The sequence below is a fragment of the Leuresthes tenuis genome, unplaced genomic scaffold, assembly GCF_036924035.1.
Source record: "Leuresthes tenuis unplaced genomic scaffold, fLeuTen1.0.hap1 SCAF_14, whole genome shotgun sequence".
Lineage (NCBI taxonomy): Eukaryota > Metazoa > Chordata > Actinopteri > Atheriniformes > Atherinopsidae > Leuresthes > Leuresthes tenuis.
This window is the reverse complement of record NW_027325368.1, coordinates 14701411-14720768: the sequence shown is the minus strand read 5'-3', so window position 1 is coordinate 14720768 and position 19358 is coordinate 14701411. Positions and strand designations below refer to the sequence as shown.

The 19358-nt window shown below is 40.6% G+C and overlaps 1 protein-coding gene across 4 annotated transcripts in view; it reads left to right on the top strand.

Annotated features, from left to right (window-relative positions):
* per2 (period circadian clock 2) overlaps positions 1–19358 on the top strand; it is a 29239-nt gene that overhangs the window by 8079 nt on the left and 1802 nt on the right. For 2 of the 4 annotated variants that reach the window (XM_072364438.1, XM_072364439.1), the window contains exons 3-23: positions 6112–6204; positions 6372–6526; positions 7065–7189; positions 7309–7510; positions 8177–8228; positions 8732–8874; positions 9100–9178; positions 9270–9376; positions 9469–9622; positions 9749–9863; positions 10238–10387; positions 10607–10679; positions 10761–10932; positions 11245–11369; positions 11580–11786; positions 13236–13499; positions 13908–14818; positions 15285–15401; positions 16975–17212; positions 17561–17687; positions 19134–19284. In XM_072364438.1, coding sequence (XP_072220539.1) covers positions 6112–6204; positions 6372–6526; positions 7065–7189; positions 7309–7510; positions 8177–8228; positions 8732–8874; positions 9100–9178; positions 9270–9376; positions 9469–9622; positions 9749–9863; positions 10238–10387; positions 10607–10679; positions 10761–10932; positions 11245–11369; positions 11580–11786; positions 13236–13499; positions 13908–14818; positions 15285–15401; positions 16975–17212; positions 17561–17687; positions 19134–19284 — 3760 coding nt within the window. The remainder of the gene's footprint in view (positions 1–6111; positions 6205–6371; positions 6527–7064; positions 7190–7308; positions 7511–8176; positions 8229–8731; positions 8875–9099; positions 9179–9269; positions 9377–9468; positions 9623–9748; positions 9864–10237; positions 10388–10606; positions 10680–10760; positions 10933–11244; positions 11370–11579; positions 11787–13235; positions 13500–13907; positions 14819–15284; positions 15402–16974; positions 17213–17560; positions 17688–19133; positions 19285–19358) is intronic. The other 2 variants (XM_072364441.1, XM_072364440.1) reach the window with 2 other exon arrangements.

The following is a 19358-nucleotide window of genomic DNA, read 5'->3' as shown; positions in this document are numbered from 1 at the left end:
CTTTGGTTTGGTCTGACATATTCATATCATCTGTTGGATCTAGAGTGTGTTCACTCAAAGGTATCGAAAGTGCAAACCGTAACCACACACTTAGATGTACAGAGGCACACAGCTGTTTGTGTTTTATGTCAAGAGCAAAGTAATGGGGGAAGTTGTTGCTTCTCTTGTTAAATACGATGGTATAAGACGAGACAAACAGAATGGATGAAGCAATTTGAACAAACAGCAGTTTTCACCACAATTGATAGATAAATCATCAATAAAGAGAATAAGTCTTATAGAATCTAATGTGAAATTTTAAAGGCTACAGTGTGACTAAATGTGTCTTGTCTATCTTTGGAAATGTCTATAGAGATGAGCTCTGATGGTCAGTCTTTTGACTTTTAGTTTATCAGTGAGGAGATGAGATGTGCTCCATTTATTGCTCTCACTGTTAGTAATCTAATACATCTATTCTGTCCTTACCAGATCCTGTAATTAAATGTAGATTTGTTATTTTAGTCAGATTAATCATCTCCAACACACAAATGTTATTGTCCTGACCCAGAAATAACCGTCACAGTGCCTCCTATTCAAAGAGTTGTTTGTGATAATTGTTCTAATGCCAACCACTATTATGAAAATGGGTTAAATCACCAGGACAAAATACTTGTTCAACTCCCAACATTCTCTGACTACATCATGGCCAAAAATAAGTTTAGATGCTGAGCAGCCGGGAGACGAGCAGAGCAGGGGAAAAAACAAGTGACTTTATCTCCCAGTAGGAAAACTGAATTGATGTCATCTATGAGACTGGGAACTGGCTCTGCCTCATCGCCATATGGGTTGTTTCACGCTCTCCAACTGCTTGTTATTACTATGGAAACATGATGTTTGTGTGTGTTTATCTCTGGGTGGAGCTAGGCTAGTCAAATGCTCTGACGTCTTTACTCTCACTCTTTGCCCTTCCTTATCTCACTTGATCTTTTAAGTCTAGAGTTTTTAATAAGCCACACCTTATTCCTGTTTGATCAGCTTCACACACAGCGCACACTCGACCCCTTTTATTACTGACTTTTATTACGCGACCATTTCTCTCTTTCCTTCTCCATTTCTCTATTTGTTCCTCTTCCCCTGCTTGCTCTATCCCTCCTTCCTTTCAGTTGAACTTCTAACATTTTTTATGTTAATTTTTGGGAGTAAAACGCTCCCTTATTATGTCAGACTTCTTTTACTACTCCACCTTCATCTGATCTCTCAGCGAATGAACGCCCTAATTTTGGACAATGCATTTTTTACAAATAATTTCCAACAATAAGATTTATATAAGTCATTCTTTATATTTATTGTCAGCTAAGGGAAACGCCTGTCATATATTTCGTGCAGAGACAAGGAGGAGGAAATATAATGTTCTGTCAAAAAGAAAATGAACTGTTCTATGCAATTCTTTCATAAATTTGGTTTTAGTGGCACATCTTTGGAAACTGAAGCTTGATAGAAAAGTGAAATTTAACATCTAGAAACTGATCCAATAAGCATGTTTGTTAGGATTATCATTAAAAGACCTTCAACAGAGCAGACACTTTGACTTGTTGACACATCTGGAGTAGTTTTACCAGTAATATTAACAATGGTTTGGGTGCATCAAATGTCCCTGAAAGTGAAGATGCACAGTAACAGTTGCCAGGAAATGACCCACCACTGTGGTTAATATTCATGTTATGAATCTCACCCGTTCTTTTCCCGAAATATCGTGTTAAGATGCCTGCTGTGCAAAAAAGACGTGTTGTGGAAAAATAATTTATTATCACCAAACACCCGTAGGTTTCATCTGCTGCTTCGACAGGTGGCCTTGAAAGAATGGCATCGTGAACTGCCTGCTTGGTCTTCACAAAATTGAAGAGTGGGAACAATCCTGGAGATTCCTTTTTTTTATCTTTGTTTTCTACTTCATTCACCCCAATCAGGATGCCAATCAGTCACGTGTCTTTTTGGACAATGCCCAAAATGCTCCTTTTGAAGTTACCCCTGGAGCGCAAACATGTGTGCAAGCAGCAGAGAGATTGCTACACTGCAGTAAACACTCAGTGGTGAAGCAGACATGAGCTTTTTGGGCTAATTGCACTATTTAGTGAAAGCCAAACAGGGCAAGAATCTAGATTCATAACATTCCCACCATGATGCATACCACCCGCAGCACTTTCCTAAATGAATGTTTCTGTGCTGCAGTCCCAGCACAAGTGAGTGCAGCAAAATGTAGTGAAATCTGGATCAAAATCTGCAAAAGTCTGGATGAGAAATGTGGCGTAAATAAGCCTTTTTTTTTACACTCGAAACTCTAATATAGCAGTTTAAACTATAAACATTATATTACACAGTCTTATGAACTAGCAAAGTACTTTAAAAGCATTCATAAGTTTCTTTTAAGTGTTTTAAGCCTGTAATCAGTAGTAACATATTGCATCTGATAAATGGGTCCATTAAATAATACATCAGCATTAAATACTGCTGATTGTAGTGCACTGATAAGCTTGAAGACTAATATAATAAGCTGTGCACAGTAAATTCAAGGGTTGAATTACACAACCAATCATTCAAGGTTACTTATGTGTAATTGTGCAATGTAACCTTAGTTGTCCAGAATCTAGAACTGATGCACAAACTGTGGGTTAAAGGTACTGTAAGTGAGACAGTTTTATTCTGCGTTTCTTGTCAGAATTCATTTGAATTCATGATAGTCATGTTGTTTGTGTAGTCATCACACAGAATGGAAAAAGTCTGCAGAGGTTGTGCTGCGTTATTCATGTCATATTAACATATCGAATAACATGAATAACAACATAGTAATGAATAACACATTTTAACTGCAATTATAGACACACAGGGACACACAACCTGTCAGTGGCAGGTTTCTAATTAAACAAGACCACCTTGCTCTGATCTCCAGAATTTAAACTAAAAAAGAAACTCATTTGCCCTTTGCAGGACTCATTACAGCAGTGCCAATTAGCCTACTCAGCCCTAATACATGTTCAGACTGTCTTGTCTAAATCCAGGTGTTGCCTTCTTCGGGACTACTGAAGGCTATTTTTGATAGAATTAAACTTGTGCTTGGAATGGCTATTTGTAAAGATGTTCTCTATTCTTAGTAGCTAAGCGGGTTATTCTTAGTACCTCAAGTTGTAGGTGAGTCAGTTTCTCAGACAGCTGTTAATAGTCTTTTGTTAAGCTTGTTGGCTAATACTGCTCAGTGGACTACAAACACAGTTCCGTGTACTTCCTACATTTATCTGACTTAGTAGTAGTTATACAACAGACACATGGATGCTGGCTTTGTTTGAAAGTTGTTAAAGGTTTTCTCTTACAAAACTGCAATGTCCTCCTGAGTCAATAAAAACAAATACAGAAACATGTATCTGTGTAGAGTCTTAGTCACCCAGCTTAAAAATGTTTTTATTTGACTTCTTTTCTTTTTTTCACTCTTGAAGATGTTTGACTCTCAATGCAAAGCTTCAATTCTTCAGTTCTTACTGACTGGTCAAGCTCTTGTGAGTCCACAAGTCAGTCAGAACGGAAGGAACTTTTGGGATAAGATAAATTTAGTTATCCTCTGTCTAAACATGTAGGACAGAAACACGTGCTCCATATGACTTTTTACTCATTTTAATTTTTGTACAGTTTGTTGGTAATTCACTGACTACCTTTGTTTTTCCTATGGTCACTTTGTTCCTATGAAAGCTAAGGGTCATTTATTTATATAGTACAACTCAACAGAAAGGCTATTCCAAATGCTCTAAAGAGAACAGAAAATGCCCTAAAACACTGCGTAGCAACAACAACACATGCAATGGGAAATCAACAAAAAATTATAAAGTAAGAAAAGTAAAACAGAGTAAAAAGTATGTGACTTGGATGTTATTAATTAGAGTCCTTCATTTTGATTTAGTCAGTCAAATTCAGTGACAAACAGGTTTAAAGTTTAAAATTTTCATTTAAAAAAATTAAGAGTTGCTGCAGAGCCACAGTTCTCCTATATAGTCTCAAAGCTCAGTGGAAAGGTGTTAGTGTTTTCCTGCAGCCATGTTTTGGTGAAAAAAATTGCCTTCCTGATATTGCCACTGCATCCTTTTCAGCACTCCAAGCACCAGTTATCTCACACTTTCCATGATGATCAAAGGAAAAAATGCTTCCTTCTCCTTTATCCCTGTTTTGTTCCTACTGTGCATCGCAGACATCTCCTTTCAACTCATTTGGGTTTGGGGTCTTATTCCAGGCACTACTTGGACTTTGGAAAGCTCAATCAGCTGCTCCCACAAACATACAACTTTCCCCTTGCCATGGTTATGCATCATGATAGATGTGAAAAAAAGAATTAGCACCAGAAAACATTGTAGAAACATAGCATCCAAACCAGTGTAGAAAAAAGTTTTTAAAATAACACAAGATACAAAGAAAGAGCCACAACAGTACGCTGCCACCAGTGTGGCACCATTCACAGAAAGCTGAAAGTAGCTTATCCATGTTTGGTTTTACCTTTGAGGACTGAAAGAAAACCTGTTACAGATTACTTAAGATGCCTGGGAAGTTTATGTACCAGAAGATATAATTCATTTAGGTCCTATACCATTTAAAGCTTTACAAATCAATATCAGTATTTTTATATATATATATATATATATATATATATATATATATATATATATATATAATCACAGAATTCTGTACCACACTGATAAGAAACTGTATATCTGTATCAGTCTCACGTATATGTTATCTGTTCCATCTAAAACCAGCGGTGGTATTTCTGAAAACTAAAAGCTATTTTTGACCCCTCCTCTGCTAAGAGAGGCTGTTTATAAAGGTGAACTTTATTTCTGGCCAGGTAAGCCTGTTACACACACTATAGTAAGCTGTGCTGCTGTGAGTCAGTGTCCCTGCGGACCGATGATTTTAGTATACTAGTGCAGTGTTAAGCTTGTGGGTTAACACCCTAGACTACATACTCACACTCAAACATGTACACAGACAGGACATGTATAAACCAGTACTGTAAAGTTTGACAGTAATATTACCTCAAGGTCCCCCTTATGGCTTTTTTTCAGAGCTTTTTGGTAGATCTCTATCTTATAGAGATGGAAGCTGTTCTGCATGACCTAATTCTGGAAAGTCAGTCATGTGAGTTGTTGTCATGGTGGTGGTTATCATGATTTAAATAGGCACGCAGAGGTAGAAGAACGCTGTGGTATGTTAGACACACAGCAAGTGCTCCAAGAGATAAGGTCAAACAACTCCTGTTCTGGTTTGAAATTAACTTTATTAACGTTTATTTCTAGTGTATCTTTCTAGCGTAAGGGCTTCAGAACAATTAGAGATTGTTTTTGAATTTGTAAAGAATGGCACAAATTATGAGGATAAAGACGTTGAAAGAGTAAAAAAGCTAAACTAAAACATAGATAGTTTGCAGTGCTTTTACATATCTCCAAGTGTCATTTGGTGAGGGAGTCATTTTGTGTATTTTTAAAATGTAAATCCTCCCGTTGGTGAGGAGTGAAGGCTAGGCAGCTGGAGTCGGGCAGAAGAATAGCCAGTATAGATAGTTAATGATGTATTTTCTGACTCTTAGCTCCAAGAGAGCAAGTCGATTTTATTTGCTGCTGCTTCCAGCTGTGATATAGCCTCTTTCCTGCTGTGCACCCATTGAACTGTGGATGCATTTTTAGGTCCTCAAGGAAGTGATACAGACCTCAGATTAGAAGTGCTGTTTCTTTTGTGTCTTGGCTCCTAAATAAGATGTGAAGTTGCATGCACTCTGTACCCAGTGCATTTTGACAAAGATGAACAAAACAGCTGCTCCTTTTTTCGCTCCTTTTGACGCCCTATAGTGTGAGAATAAGCACACTTGTCCTTTTGTTGCTGATGCTGACTTGAGCACCTCAGATGTGTGTTGGAGACACGTGAAGTTTGTGCTTCAGAAAAGTTAATTTGGTGAGCCAGGGCTCAAAATCAGACTGACTGAATGAAAATCAGCAGCAAGTCTCTTCCTCCCTCTCTTTTTGTGGTATTTGATGTGATTTTGCTCTACTTTGTTGATGCTCAAACAGCAAAGTTAAACTGTCCCTCTCTCCCGTACAGTTCCAACTCCCACAGTTCGTCACCTCCAAGCAGCTCAAACGCGTTCAGTCTACTGAGCTCGGAGCAAGACAACCCTTCAACTAGTGGCTGCAGGTTAGTGCACTGATCAATGCTGTTGTCAAAGGACACAGGATTCATGTGGTGTGGCTTCAGAAGTGCAGCTTCCAAAACTACAGTCTTTTGTTGATATTCTAGTGCCTTTCCTTTCCTTTCCTTGTTCCCATAATTAACTCTTACTTGTGCACATGTCCAACTTGCAGTAGTCAGGAGTCTGCCAAAGCCAAGACCCAGAAGGAAGTGATTAAAATTCTCAAAGAGCTCAAGCGTCACCTGCCAGCTGAGAAGAAACACAATCACACATCTACCACCTTGAACACCCTCAAGTATGCCCTCCGCTGTGTGAAACAGGTAGAAGGTATGTATGCATTTAAAGCAACAGTCGATCTTCCCTCTCCCAACCCAACCAAGCATTTTCTGTTTTTTGCTCCTCTCCCTTTCCACAGTGCTGTATACTTAAAATCGCTTATTTCATATTCATGAGTAAATACATGAATATTATCATTATTTTTGTCACGATTCTGTGGAATTCAGTAAGCAACTGGCATTTCAAAAGAAATAAAGACATAACTTTGAGCTGGAGGGAACATTTTTGTTGCTGGTTTTAGGGGTAATGGTCTGTAATTGCTTCAGTCAGCCCTTTTTAAATGTTTGCAGATGTAAATAGGTGTATAGAGGTTCAGCAGCACAGTTCTCAATGGGGTTTTACTAAATGTGATGCAATGTACCCTGGCTCAGACATTTTTCATCTATAAAGAATGTCTTTGACGTCATTATGACTGCATCATCTTGACATTCCACTCTTTGCATGTTTTTGTCATTTCTAGAAGAAGTTCTGTTCAGTTTTACACTATGTCTTGTCCAAGTTCTGACAAGAGTGATCTTATTTCTTGCAGCCAATGAGGAGTATTACCAACTGCTGATGATAAACGACAGTCAGCCGTCAGGCCAGGATGTTTCTTCTTCTTACACCATAGAGGAGATAGACAGCATCACTTCTGAATACACCCTCAAGAACAATGTGAGACAGAGTTCTCTTTTCCTTGCAAATAATTTAATGGGTTTTAACCTAAATGTTGAGACAGAAGGACGTTTTAGTTGTTGATGACTTATTCATTCATAATTTGGTGTCTTCAACAGGACATTTTTGCAGTAGCAGTGTCTCTTAACACAGGAAGGATAGTCTACATTTCTGATCAGGCTGCCTCCATCCTCAACTGCAAAAGAGATGTGTTCAAGGACTCCAAGTTTGTGGAATTCTTGACACCACAGGATGTTAGTGTGTTCTACAGCTTCACAACTCCTTACCGCCTGCCCTCCTGGAGCATGTGCGCCGGAGCAGGTATAACAACACATCTCTCTGCAAATGTGATATCAATCAATGGAGCGCAAGTCTTTTGAGTTACATTTGATAAATTTGACTGACAACAAGTCAGCCGATCACAACCAGCTGCCAACATGATACATTAGGTTTGAGTTGACCCGACTTTAGTTGTTCATAAAACTGGCTATATTTGGGCCTTTAAACCAATCTGACAAGAACAGACTGAGCTGTCTGTTTGTAAGGCATAATTAGCAAAGAATGATGTAAAACTGATTGCTTTTAGGGGGTCACAGAACAAAAGGTACACCTGTCCACAGCAGTCAGAATTCAGATAAAAATAACATGCTTATTTGTAAGATTGTTTTTCAAAAACAAATGATTTAATCTTCAATTTAACTGAGAATTCAACTAGTGGGTCAGCTACCTCAAACGTTCCGTATGCATCAGATCCAGAGCTGCCCTTTTAAGTCACTGATTTGTTCCGAGATGCTTGGAAATACTTAGTACACCAAATTTAGACTGTTTTAATTCAATGCATTTACAGTATGTGCAAAGCCGTGCTTCCAGATGATGCTTTTTGATGCAATTAGTCAAATCTGCTACGCCTGCAGTAGCCAAGCTCCTGGCTATCATTTGACCGGACCGTGTTCCTTTTGAATTAAAACATTTCTTTTTCCATTTCAGAGTCATCTCCGCCTGACTGCAAGCAGGAGAAGTCTTTTTTCTGTCGTATCAGGTGGGCTGGAGTTGTTTCATATGCACTGTCAGGCCATCTGCTGTTTTTAGCTGTTTTTTGTTTATATTCATAATTTCATTCTAGTTTTTATGCATTTTAATTAATTTGTGACATCACAAGCATATAAGCTGTAATTAGATGCTTTTTCCAGCTCAGTTTATACACACATACACACACCCATATAATAAAAGCACGCATTGCATTTGTTAGGATATTGATTTTAGTATAATTTTCAAACTTAAACTGTTCCTCACTAATCTACCATAACAGTTTGGGTCTCAAACACCACACAGAAGAACAGCTATTTAAGATTCTCATTGACATTAGTTCACTCTTATTTATGTTGCACTAATCTAGAAGAGAAATGGCTATGCAGTGCCCCCATGTGTTCAATCTGAAAACCAAAACCCATTATTTTGGACAATATTTGGGCATACTTGAATTAAACATACAACTCGAGCTTAATTTGGTTGAGTTTAACTATTTTGTTTTCTAATATCCAGTGGTGGTAAGGAATGTGAGGGAGACCTACGGTACTATCCATTTCGCATGACGCCTTACCTGATGAAGGTCCAGGACACAGTCCACGCTGAAGACCAGTTCTGCTGCCTCCTTCTGGCTGAGAGGGTTCACTCCGGCTACGATGGTAAGAACTTCACGGCAGATTTGGAAAGACTTGGAATTTGTTAAAAAACAGAAAAGGAAAAATATTACTTTATATTACGCTTTCATGTTTATCATAGGTTTCCAGTCTGTTAAAAAGCTTATTGTTCACTGCAACCTAAAAATAACTCTCAGAAAACTCTCAGATTGATATTGATAGTTGTTCATATAACTTAGTAATTTTACTCTTAAATTAAATTCTTCACAGCGCCCAGAATTCCTACGGATAAGCGCATTTTCACCACCACACACACTCCAAGTTGTGTGTTCCAGGATGTGGATGAGAGGTGAGGCATGAATGCTAAAAATATTTGCGCTGATGTCCCTGAACACTAAAGGAGTGATATAAACAGAGATGATGTGTTTTGTTTGTATCAGGGCGGTTCCTCTCCTCGGGTATCTCCCTCAGGACCTGATTGGTACCCCAGTTCTTCTTCATCTGCATCCCAATGACCGACAGGTCATGCTGGCCATACACAGAAAGAGTGAGTCCAGCCAGATAAAGCAGATGAAGGATCAATATTTCATGTCTGCCATGGTCTGATTTTTTTCATTGTTATTTCATCTTTCTCTGCAGTTGTTCAGTGTGCAGGACAACCGTTTGACCACTCGTCCATCCGCATCTGTGCACGAAACGGAGAATACATCATCCTGGACACGAGCTGGTCCAGTTTTGTCAACCCCTGGAGCCGAAAGGTCTCCTTTGTTATTGGAAGACACAAAGTCCGCATGTAAGTATTTTTTCAGTAACAACAAAGAAGGGTGAAACACAGTCTGTACTATGTGTAGATCAATAAGCTTCTCTTTAAATGAAGCAGTTTGATGTGTCTCAATCTGTTGATGTGTTTGTTTGTCAGGGGCCCTGTGAATGAAGACATTTTCATGCCGCCCGTCACAGCTGTCAGCCATATGAAGACAGTGGACTCTGACATCCTGGAGATAACTGAGCAGATTCATCGGCTTCTGCTGCAGGTGAAAGACAATTTTAACTAAAAAAATAATCATTTAGATACTGAGTATTGTTATGTAAAATGGTGATTTTGTCTGACCAGTCAGATGTTTGCAGTTTTGTCACGTCATCATATAGTATTGGCTCGGTTAAATCGAAACCTCAGCCGAGGAAACGCATAAAAACAGCATCAGTTACATGGTGCTACCTACAATGGAAAACAAAAAAAAAGTGACCTGTGCCATGGCATGTAATGAAACACCACCACCATTAAAGACCACCAAAGCTCAAAAGAAACAAATGATCTAACTAGTTCTACATTCGTTCTGCCCTGTGACAGCATCCCTAGAGTGCCCCCTTTTTGAACTCTTTCTTCCCTCTCTGTGTCTGCACACAGCCGGTTCACAGCAGTGGGTCCAGTGGTTACGGTAGTCTGAACAGCAATGACCAACTTCTGGGCATGACGTCGTCAAGTGAGAGTCTGAACAATGGCAGCGGGAGCAAGATGCAACATGAGGAAGGAGAAGTCAGCAGCAAAAGCAGACCTGTGAGTATTACCAATTCCATAGTCTGTATCTGATATTGCACCACGATATACATTTTATTTCTAAGGCTTTGAAATTTCAATTCACTGCTCACTATGGAGTGACCCGTTGAGAGTATTTAATAAAGAGGGTTATGACTGGGCAAATACAAGTTTATTAGTTTAGTTAGTTTCTTGAATGATGTTGTGTTGACTCCCAAGTCTTCTTTCTTTCTTTCACAGCGAACATTTCAGGAAATCTGTAAAGGAGTACATCTTCAGAAGAGCCAAGAGCAGCAGAAAAAAAGCAATGCCAGTAAGTCTTGTCCCTGTCACTGGGGAAATGTGACGTTAACCTCTTAAACTCTCACTTTAAATCTTGACCTCTCTCAAGCAGAGTCTACACAGACGAGCCAAGCTGTGGTGCGTCTCAAAGACTCTGCCCCTCCTCCGAACTGGAGGGACGCGGCTATGGAGGAGAGCAGATCCTCTTTCCAGGAGGAGTTGACCCTCAATGATGAGACCGTCTACTCCTACCACCAGATCAGCTGCTTGGACAGTGTTATCAGGTACAGAGATAAAGACTGACATGAATGTCATAAATGCTTGTCATTTGCATGGTTCCCACACCGACCACAATTAAGTAAGTATACATCACTTTTTAAGAAAGACGTCACAAACGCTTCACTGTGATTTAAAAAGAACTATTTACTTACAACTTATTTCTCACAGTTCTAACCAAATGAAGAGCCAACAACTCTGTCTCTGTCATGCAGAGTAGACCTATTCTTATTCTATTATTTTATGGAGTTTTTGTCTTGCAGAGATGGTGGTGAAAGTGCAGATTGTGACCTTCATGTTGTAATTTGTGGTTCTTGTAGATACTTGGACGGCTGTAATGTTCCCATCACCATGAAGAGGAAGTGCCAGTCTTCCTCCAACACTACACTGTCCAACTCCGATGACGACAAACAGAAAGGGTCTAATAGCATGCAGGTGTCTCAAGGTATGTGACCCCACTTTTCAATATAAGAAAAACCTGTTTAGATCTGTTACTAATGTTACTGTTACTTACCTGTTGTTAAGACCTTGTCTTACAAAGCAACGGCCTTGTAAGGCATTCACTCTCTTCCCTTTAAATATCTCTCTCAGACTCATATCTCTCAGAAATGCCAGTACCTCATCAGCTGGTCTTGTTCTCTGTTCTCTTTGGCAGAACCAGCCTTATTGAAGGATCAGTCTGGTCTCACTGCTTTGGATGACCCTGACAAAAAGTCCAGTGACGCGGCCACGGCGGTAGTTGGCACTTCGCTGCCCCTACCTGTTCCTAACAAACCAGAAAGTGTGGTGTCCATAACCAGCCAGTGTAGCTACAGTAGCACCATAGTTCATGTTGGGGACAAGAAACCTCAGCCAGAGTCAGGTACAGTGGCGTGAAAAATACTGACCTTCAACCAGATTCCCTCTATTGTTCTATATTTTTCATACTGAAACAACAGATGCCAGAAATAATACATTATTATGTATGATGTGGCCTCTTTAACATCAGAACAGCTGGCTTCAATTTATCAGGAACAACTGCTTCAACTTATTAGATTTTTAGCTCTTACTTGCTTAAAGATCTTTCACCTTTGACAAAAGAAAGGATGTTGAATTATCAGCCAATCATAGTGTACTTGATGCTGATTTTGCAGTTTGAACACCCAGCCACTCAGTGTGAGAAATATCAAATGATAGAAGAAATCACGAAAGAGGCAACTGGTTTCTCACAGCACTGTAAATACCGCCTATGTGTGTCCACACTGCTTTCTCTGTGCCTCTATGTGTCTATATGTTGGCTTGGCAGCTGGCACCTCAAACGCAGAATAAGTTCTCTCTGCCCACTATCTTTCGGCTTTGCTCAATTTTCGTAAATATTTAAGGAAATTAAAAAAAAAAAAACTACAGTGGTACAGTCCCCCCCCAAAAAAGCCATTTCATTGAATTTCAAGGCTAGAGACCACATGATTGGCATTTAGCTGTCACTCACAGCCTTGGGATTAGCAGTGTTTTATTGTTTCACACCTTTAAGCCACAGCAGGTCATTTAAATTTGCCTGCGACGATGAACAGAAAAACAAACGAGCAAAAAGAAAACAGCGAAAAAGAAAGTCCAACCCAACTTTTCAAACACATGTAATCGTGTTTGTCTGAATGATACATATGAAGTCGAACTTCTCAAACCTGGCCCTAAAACACCCAGGTAATGCGATTTGGGACTGAATACACTCAACTTAACTCAAATGAGCCACGGTTGCTCTGCACGTGCTCTGCCTCTGCTGAGCTCCCGTCAACAGTAAATGTGCAGAACTTTAATTGGTTACTTCTTTAAAAAGTATCTGGCAACCAGCTCATCTGTAATTGTCAGCTCCATCGTCCAGACTGTATAGAAGCTTGCATAATTGTGTTGTATTTAATGTGAATAATCTTGTAGCATTGAGTCGGTTGTTTTGTGCAGTTTTGTACTATTTCTATGCTTTCGTCCTGTCTTTGTGAAAACTGAACCTGTGCAGTCATTTTGCATTCATTCAAGCTCTGGGGACTGAAAGCCCTGAGAGTTGTTTCCACTTCTGTGTGACATGCTTAATTTGTACTTTGCACATTTTTGTCCGTTACTGCACTGTAGCTCAAATGTTGTTTCTTATTTGTAAGTGGTGTTTGATAGAAGTAATGTAATTGTACATGACAGAAGAAAATATCTTCTGTTTTACAAGAATCCGGAGTCAGCACCTGTGCTTGATTTGCATTGCTTTTCTGGCATCACTGCTTATAATTAACACTTGATTCCTTTCACTGTTTGAAAGTATGTTGTCGTCTTGCTGTCATTCATCCAGAGATCACAGAAGATGTTCCAGGTGCGGGGGAGACAGCAGAACCCAGCCAGAATCATGGCGCTCTTCCTTGTGCGGTTATACCTCCCAGTCATGAGAAGGAGTCCTACAAGAAACTGGGTTTGACTAAGGGGGTGTTGGCAGCTCATACGCAGAAGGAGGAGCAGGCCTTTCTGTGTCGTTTCAGAGAGCTTCGTGGGTTTGCCGACCTCAAGGCAAACTGCTCCCAGTACCTGGAGCAGCAGAGAGACAAGATCGGCAGCGACGGTAACACTAAACACCAACACTACCATTGTATAAAAAGGATCACTGTGCCTCAATCTCTGTTTTAGATTTTGGACTCACCATTTTAAATTAGTAAAATGATGGGTTTTGCAACATCACCAAAAGGCAGTCAAACACAGTATAAGACACACACGGGCAAACAATTTGTCCATCCAAACCCCGTATTTACTCATCATTATTCCTCAGAATTTCATCGCATTGTGCGTCAGAACAATGTGAGGAATTAGTCACATTGTGCCCAAAGTTTGGGCACACCTTCAAAATATATTGTTGAGATCTGCATGTACTGATTTTGTGACTTCTTTTGCACTCAATTTGATCAGCTTTAATCGGATTCCTAAACCACTCAACAATTTTTTTGTTGTTGTTGTTTTTCTCTTGACCCTCTAGCTGTTCGTGCTGCTCAGCCTAGCAAACAGGAAGAACTGGTTGCAAACCCGACCACACGCCGGACTTCACGACATAAGAAGACCAAGTCAAAGCGAGCAAAGCGCATCGCTTCCACAGACAGCCCAGCGTCCCATCAGAGACAGCAACAGCTGCGGCCTCCTCAGCCAACCCACGGCCTTAAACAGACGCTGTTGTCTTCATCAGATACCTCACAGTCCACTTTTCCTATGGCATATCCCGCCATGATGCCAGGCTACCCCCTGCATGTATTCCCCAGAACAGATTCTACATCTCCGAGCACAGAAGCCACTCCACAAGGCTTTAGGGAAAACCACTGTGTCCAAGCCCCTCCATGTCCCCAATTCATTCAGCCTGCTCCCCACACTTCTCCTATCGTCACCCCCATTATGGCTTTAGTGCTGCCCAACTACTTGTACCCTCTAATGGGCGCTGGGCATCCACCACCACCACAGCCAGTGTATCAAGTTGACACAGGGAGCTTCCCTGCCCAAACGCAGCCTTTTGTTCAGGCTTTCTTTCCAAGCCAAGGTGCCTTCATATCTCCACCGTCCTTCAGCGGTCAGAACCAGTTCAACACCAACAACCACTTTACTCCTCCAGCAGGCTACACGAGTCCATCATTCCACGTCCCTTCATCTTCGGAAACCCCAAAGCCCCACGCAGATGGCCACTCCCGCTCCTCGACACCACAATCTGGAGCAGCTGGAGGCGCGACATCCCCGCCCTTGTTCCAGTCCCGCTGCAGCTCACCCCTCAACCTGTTGGAACTGGAGCTGTCTGTGGACAAGCAAGAAAGTGCGGCACTCTCTTCAGGAGGACAAGGGAACACTATGGCTGAAAGGGAGAAAGGAGCAAGTGGCAACCAAACCAAGGAGAGGGAGCTGAAACAGGTAAACAAGGAAACTAACTTTTTCTTTTCCTGTATTCCTGCTCCCACTGCTTCTGACTGTTATTCTTCACCTGTAACCTGTAAATTGTCTCACAACAATACCAATGCCTCGCTGAACTTTACCATCGTGGTCTGTTTGAACCTCCTTAAATAGGTTGTGGTACATTCCCCCCCCCCCGGGACATACAATCATATGTCTCTCAGCCTTTTGATTTAGAATAGAAATAGAAAAATACTTTATTCATCCCCCGTGGGGGAAATTCAAAATTTGGATCGATGATTGGGATTTATTCCCAACATCACAGTGATTCGTACAAAATATTCAGTGTTAAGTTGCTGCAGTGCTGCAGTGTTTTTTTGCTGTTGTATTGCTGTACCATGTGTAGAGTCAAGTCAGTCAAGACTCCTCAGATAAAATGTAGCGCTGGGTGTTAACACATGATGTTATTATCCCTTACACCCTTTAGCCCTCTCTCAGTCTCCTTGGTCCACCTGGACCCTTGTATTTCGAAGGCACACCCTGTGTCTGTGAGCGTTTGTCTTGGGATAAAGTGTGGTCTAGGCTGAGGGCGTGCAGCAAAGAGGTAGGCAAATCATCAGAAAACCTCCACACTTTTTAAATCCCATTCCTCCCAGATTCCACATGTCAACTCTAACAATTTCTCTTTTTTACATTTATATGTCCTATGATTTATACTTTAACCTGCACTGTTCTTATCTCTTTAGTTGCGAGTTAAGATTGGAATTGATTAGTTAAAGCATGAGACTGAGAAACTTAAGAGATTTGGTAACAAGTTGTATGAGGTGTGTTTGCACACATGTAAATCATACACACAGCCTTTGGAATTACCTGGAATTAGCTTTTTTTTTTTAAACGGTTGGAATAAATTGTGGTCTGACCTTCATTTAAGTCGCAACTACAGTCAAACACAATGTGTTTATTAAAAACAACTTTTAAAAGTTTGCGGTTTTGGGGGGGGTCAGGAAACCATTGGATTTGCAGTGTTTGTCGTGCAACAATTTGCAAAGAAAATCTGCCTGAAAGCCATCTCTTGGAGCAGTAGCATCAGAGCTAGTTGCTAAGAAAAAACTAAACAAACCGATGAAGAAGGCTGGCCCTGTGTTGGGGAGCAATCAGAGACTTTTGGACCAGTCTTACTCTCCTCAGTCAGATTCACTTCATATCTGGGTAAACTCTTATGGTTTTGACAATGGGACCTGCCTCACTGTTGAAGAGTCCCCACTTAGTGCTGCGTCTTATTACCAAACCGTTTAATCTGAGCTCCCTCGGTCCAGGACTCATTGTAGAATGTCCATGTAGGCTATGGCAAACTTCAGGTGCACAATGACGTTTTCTGTTTTAAAAAGCTGCAGTTTCTTGGTGTTCCTACGGTACGTGGACATAATTAGTGGTCGGCAGTTTGGTCATGATAGATGCTTTAATTGATTATATATTTGTTAAAAGTTGCTCAGACACACATGAATTGTCTTATTTAATTGAATAGGCCAAGTCAAGGCTCCAGCTTGATTGAGTTGTCATCACCCAGCAAGTGAAGTGTCATCTTTATTTAAAGCTTTCAACTGAATGATCAATATTATGATTTGTGTGTCATTAGGTTTTATAGATCGAGTTTGTTTTTAATTGTTGCTAATATGAGGGTCTGATCATATTTTAAGACAAATTGTGCACTTCCAAAAAGTTCACTTGCTTTTTCTAGCACTGAAAAAGTCTTTAACGTTTTAAATCAAGCCAGTCATTTTATTAGTGAAAACCTATTTTAGATTCAAACGTGGGGAGATTAGGTTTTTGTGTCACATCTGTTATACAGAGAGGCGACAAGTAACACAAAAAGAGAGCTGTTTGCATCTATTTTGTGTCGCACGTGAACACAATACTTGTTCTATTTCTAAATGTACTGTAGATGTTACTACTTGAAATCAGCTGGCGGGTGGTAGGTTATTGAGGACCAGGTGGTGGCTGAGGTGGACACTTTATGACCAAGCAGGAGTGTTATTCCCAGGATGGGAAGCAGCCAATGATGTTGCACCAGCTTGTATTGCAAGGAAGCAGCAGACGGACGGTTTGCTACAGCACGAGGGCCAGAGCAGTGTTGCCAATTTTCTAATGGTATTGCGTCACTATTTGTGTTTTTGCAGAGGAGCTTGCATGGCGACGGCAACAACAGCGATGTCAACTCTTCATCGAGCGACATGTTGGACATCATTCTCCAAGAGGACTCCTGTTCGGGCACCGGCTCGGCCACCTCTGGGTCCATGGCCTCGGGGTCCAACGGCTGTGGGACTTCAGCCAGCGGGACGTCTAAGAGCAGGACATCAGCCAGCGGAGCCTCAGCCAGTGGAGCCTCAGCCAGTGGGACCTCAGGCAGTTGTTCAGGTCTGCACAAGTTACTTTGTAAAAATTTCACACATCCTCAAGTTTAGATGAAGAGAAGAAACTGAACAGAAGTCCTGTAGCAGCACAAGAAGCAGCAAATATGAACGTGAACAAGATTAGCTTTGATTTCTTTTTAATGTTCTGTTCCAGGTGTTGTGCATCGTCTCTTAGCTAAATAACCTTTTTTAATCTGCCATCCAGAAAAAGAGAAAGATTCATTTTTGGACAATACTGATTTTTAGTTCATCTGCTCAAAAGTATTAAGCCATTACATTATGAGATATAAAGACTGTTATACCACAGTCAAGTTTAGCTGCGGTTAATGTTTCTGTCTTTATCTGTTCTCAGGAAGCAACAACAGCAGTAAATACTTTGGCAGTGTGGACTCGTCTCAGAGCAATCAGAAGGTCAAAACTCACTTGAGCACCAGCGAGGGAAGGCCTGTGGAGACGGAGCAGAACAAACAGTTCATCAAGTATGTACTGCATGACCCGCTGTGCTACTCATGTCTAACACAGAAGAGAAAGTCATGATGACCTATCAGCTGCCCTCGCAGTGAGTCAGTGGATAGGGGCACATCCAGTGAAGAGTAGGATACAGGCCCTGTAGTCACCCTGGTTTGATAGTTTAGCAACATTTTCTGTTAAGGAAAGTGAAGGGGGAAGCAACCATCCAGGCACACTGTCCTCTAGGCTGTTTCCTCCACATGGGAGAGGGGTAGGGGTTAGGGTGGGCCAGATGTATGAAGGATGTACGTACAGTACATGTAAGGGTCTTATTTAATCTCATTCAACAGCTTCCGAGAGGAATATCAAAATCTTTTGAAAAACTTAACTTGTTCCAGACTCTCTCCTGTCAGCAAACTCCACATTAACTGCAGTACATAATGAGGTTCAACCTGGACTACATGAAGTCAATTCACATTTAGACATTGCTGGCACACATAGTCCAAATAACGTAATTTTCGACAAAGTTGTGAAAAAATAAAATCATTCCAGCTGTTGTTATGTTAGCCTGTTTGTGCACATGAACTGAATGAACTCAGAGCATCACTTGGCTTTCTCTATCACCGTTTTTTTTTTTTTTTTTAATCAGCTTCCATCCTGTTTTGTACTTCTGTTGCATTTACTGTACCTCAGAAGTGGGAAAGTTAAACCTGGAAACACAGCATTTTCAACATCAAAGAAACATGGCTGTCTATTTTGCTTTAGGGATGTTGTGAAATGCCGAAGTTGGGGTGGACAAACCATTTCATTAAGTCACAGACAGAAATGTGACTTATTGTGGTGACTTCTTTTGATTTTGTTTTGTTTTTTTCCTTAGTTGAATCCCAAGCTGGAAATGAATGCAGCACTAGGTCAAATCTGTTTGTAACATATTTGTATATTACAAATTGCTTCAAAATCTTCAATAGTGCCATTAAGATGTATTATAATAAAGAGACAAAGATCTGCATACTCCTCATAACTTAATTCTTTATTGCATACTTTGAATGTAGCCTTATTAATGTCATCCCAAAATGCTGTCTACGTGGCAGTGTCTTATTCAGAGGAAGATCCTAATGGGGTTAATATTCAAATGCTGCTATTCATTTACGCTCAACCACTGGAAATTGTGAGCTTTATCACTTAATGAGACTCAAATATCATGTTGTAGTGAAATGTTTAGCCACTAGATGGCTTCCTCACATCATCACAGTTACTCGGTTCAAGGAGCCAAAGATGGATAACTGCACTGTGAAACAGTGAGAATGTATAAAGAAATCAAATAAATTAATAAAAAGTCATAGCAACAAACACTCCAATAACTCACTGAGTCATCATCCAGCCCTCTTCTTTGCAAACCCAACTTCTGCACCGTCAGAACCTTTGTCGGATGAGAATGACTGAACATGCTCGTTTGTGTTTGCTTTTCTCTGCAGTGACATCCACAGAGTACTCAGAGAGGACAAAGAGAAGCTGAAGCTGCTGTACAAGTGCCAGCCTCGCTTCTCAGAGGAGCAGAAGAAGGAGCTGATCGTGGTCCACCCCTGGATCAAGAAGGGTAGTTTACCCAAAGCCATAGATGTCAAGGTAGAGTTCAACTTTCATTGAGTTTGACTTGCATTGCTTTTCATTTCATCGGCCTGATTTAATCTTGTCCTTCT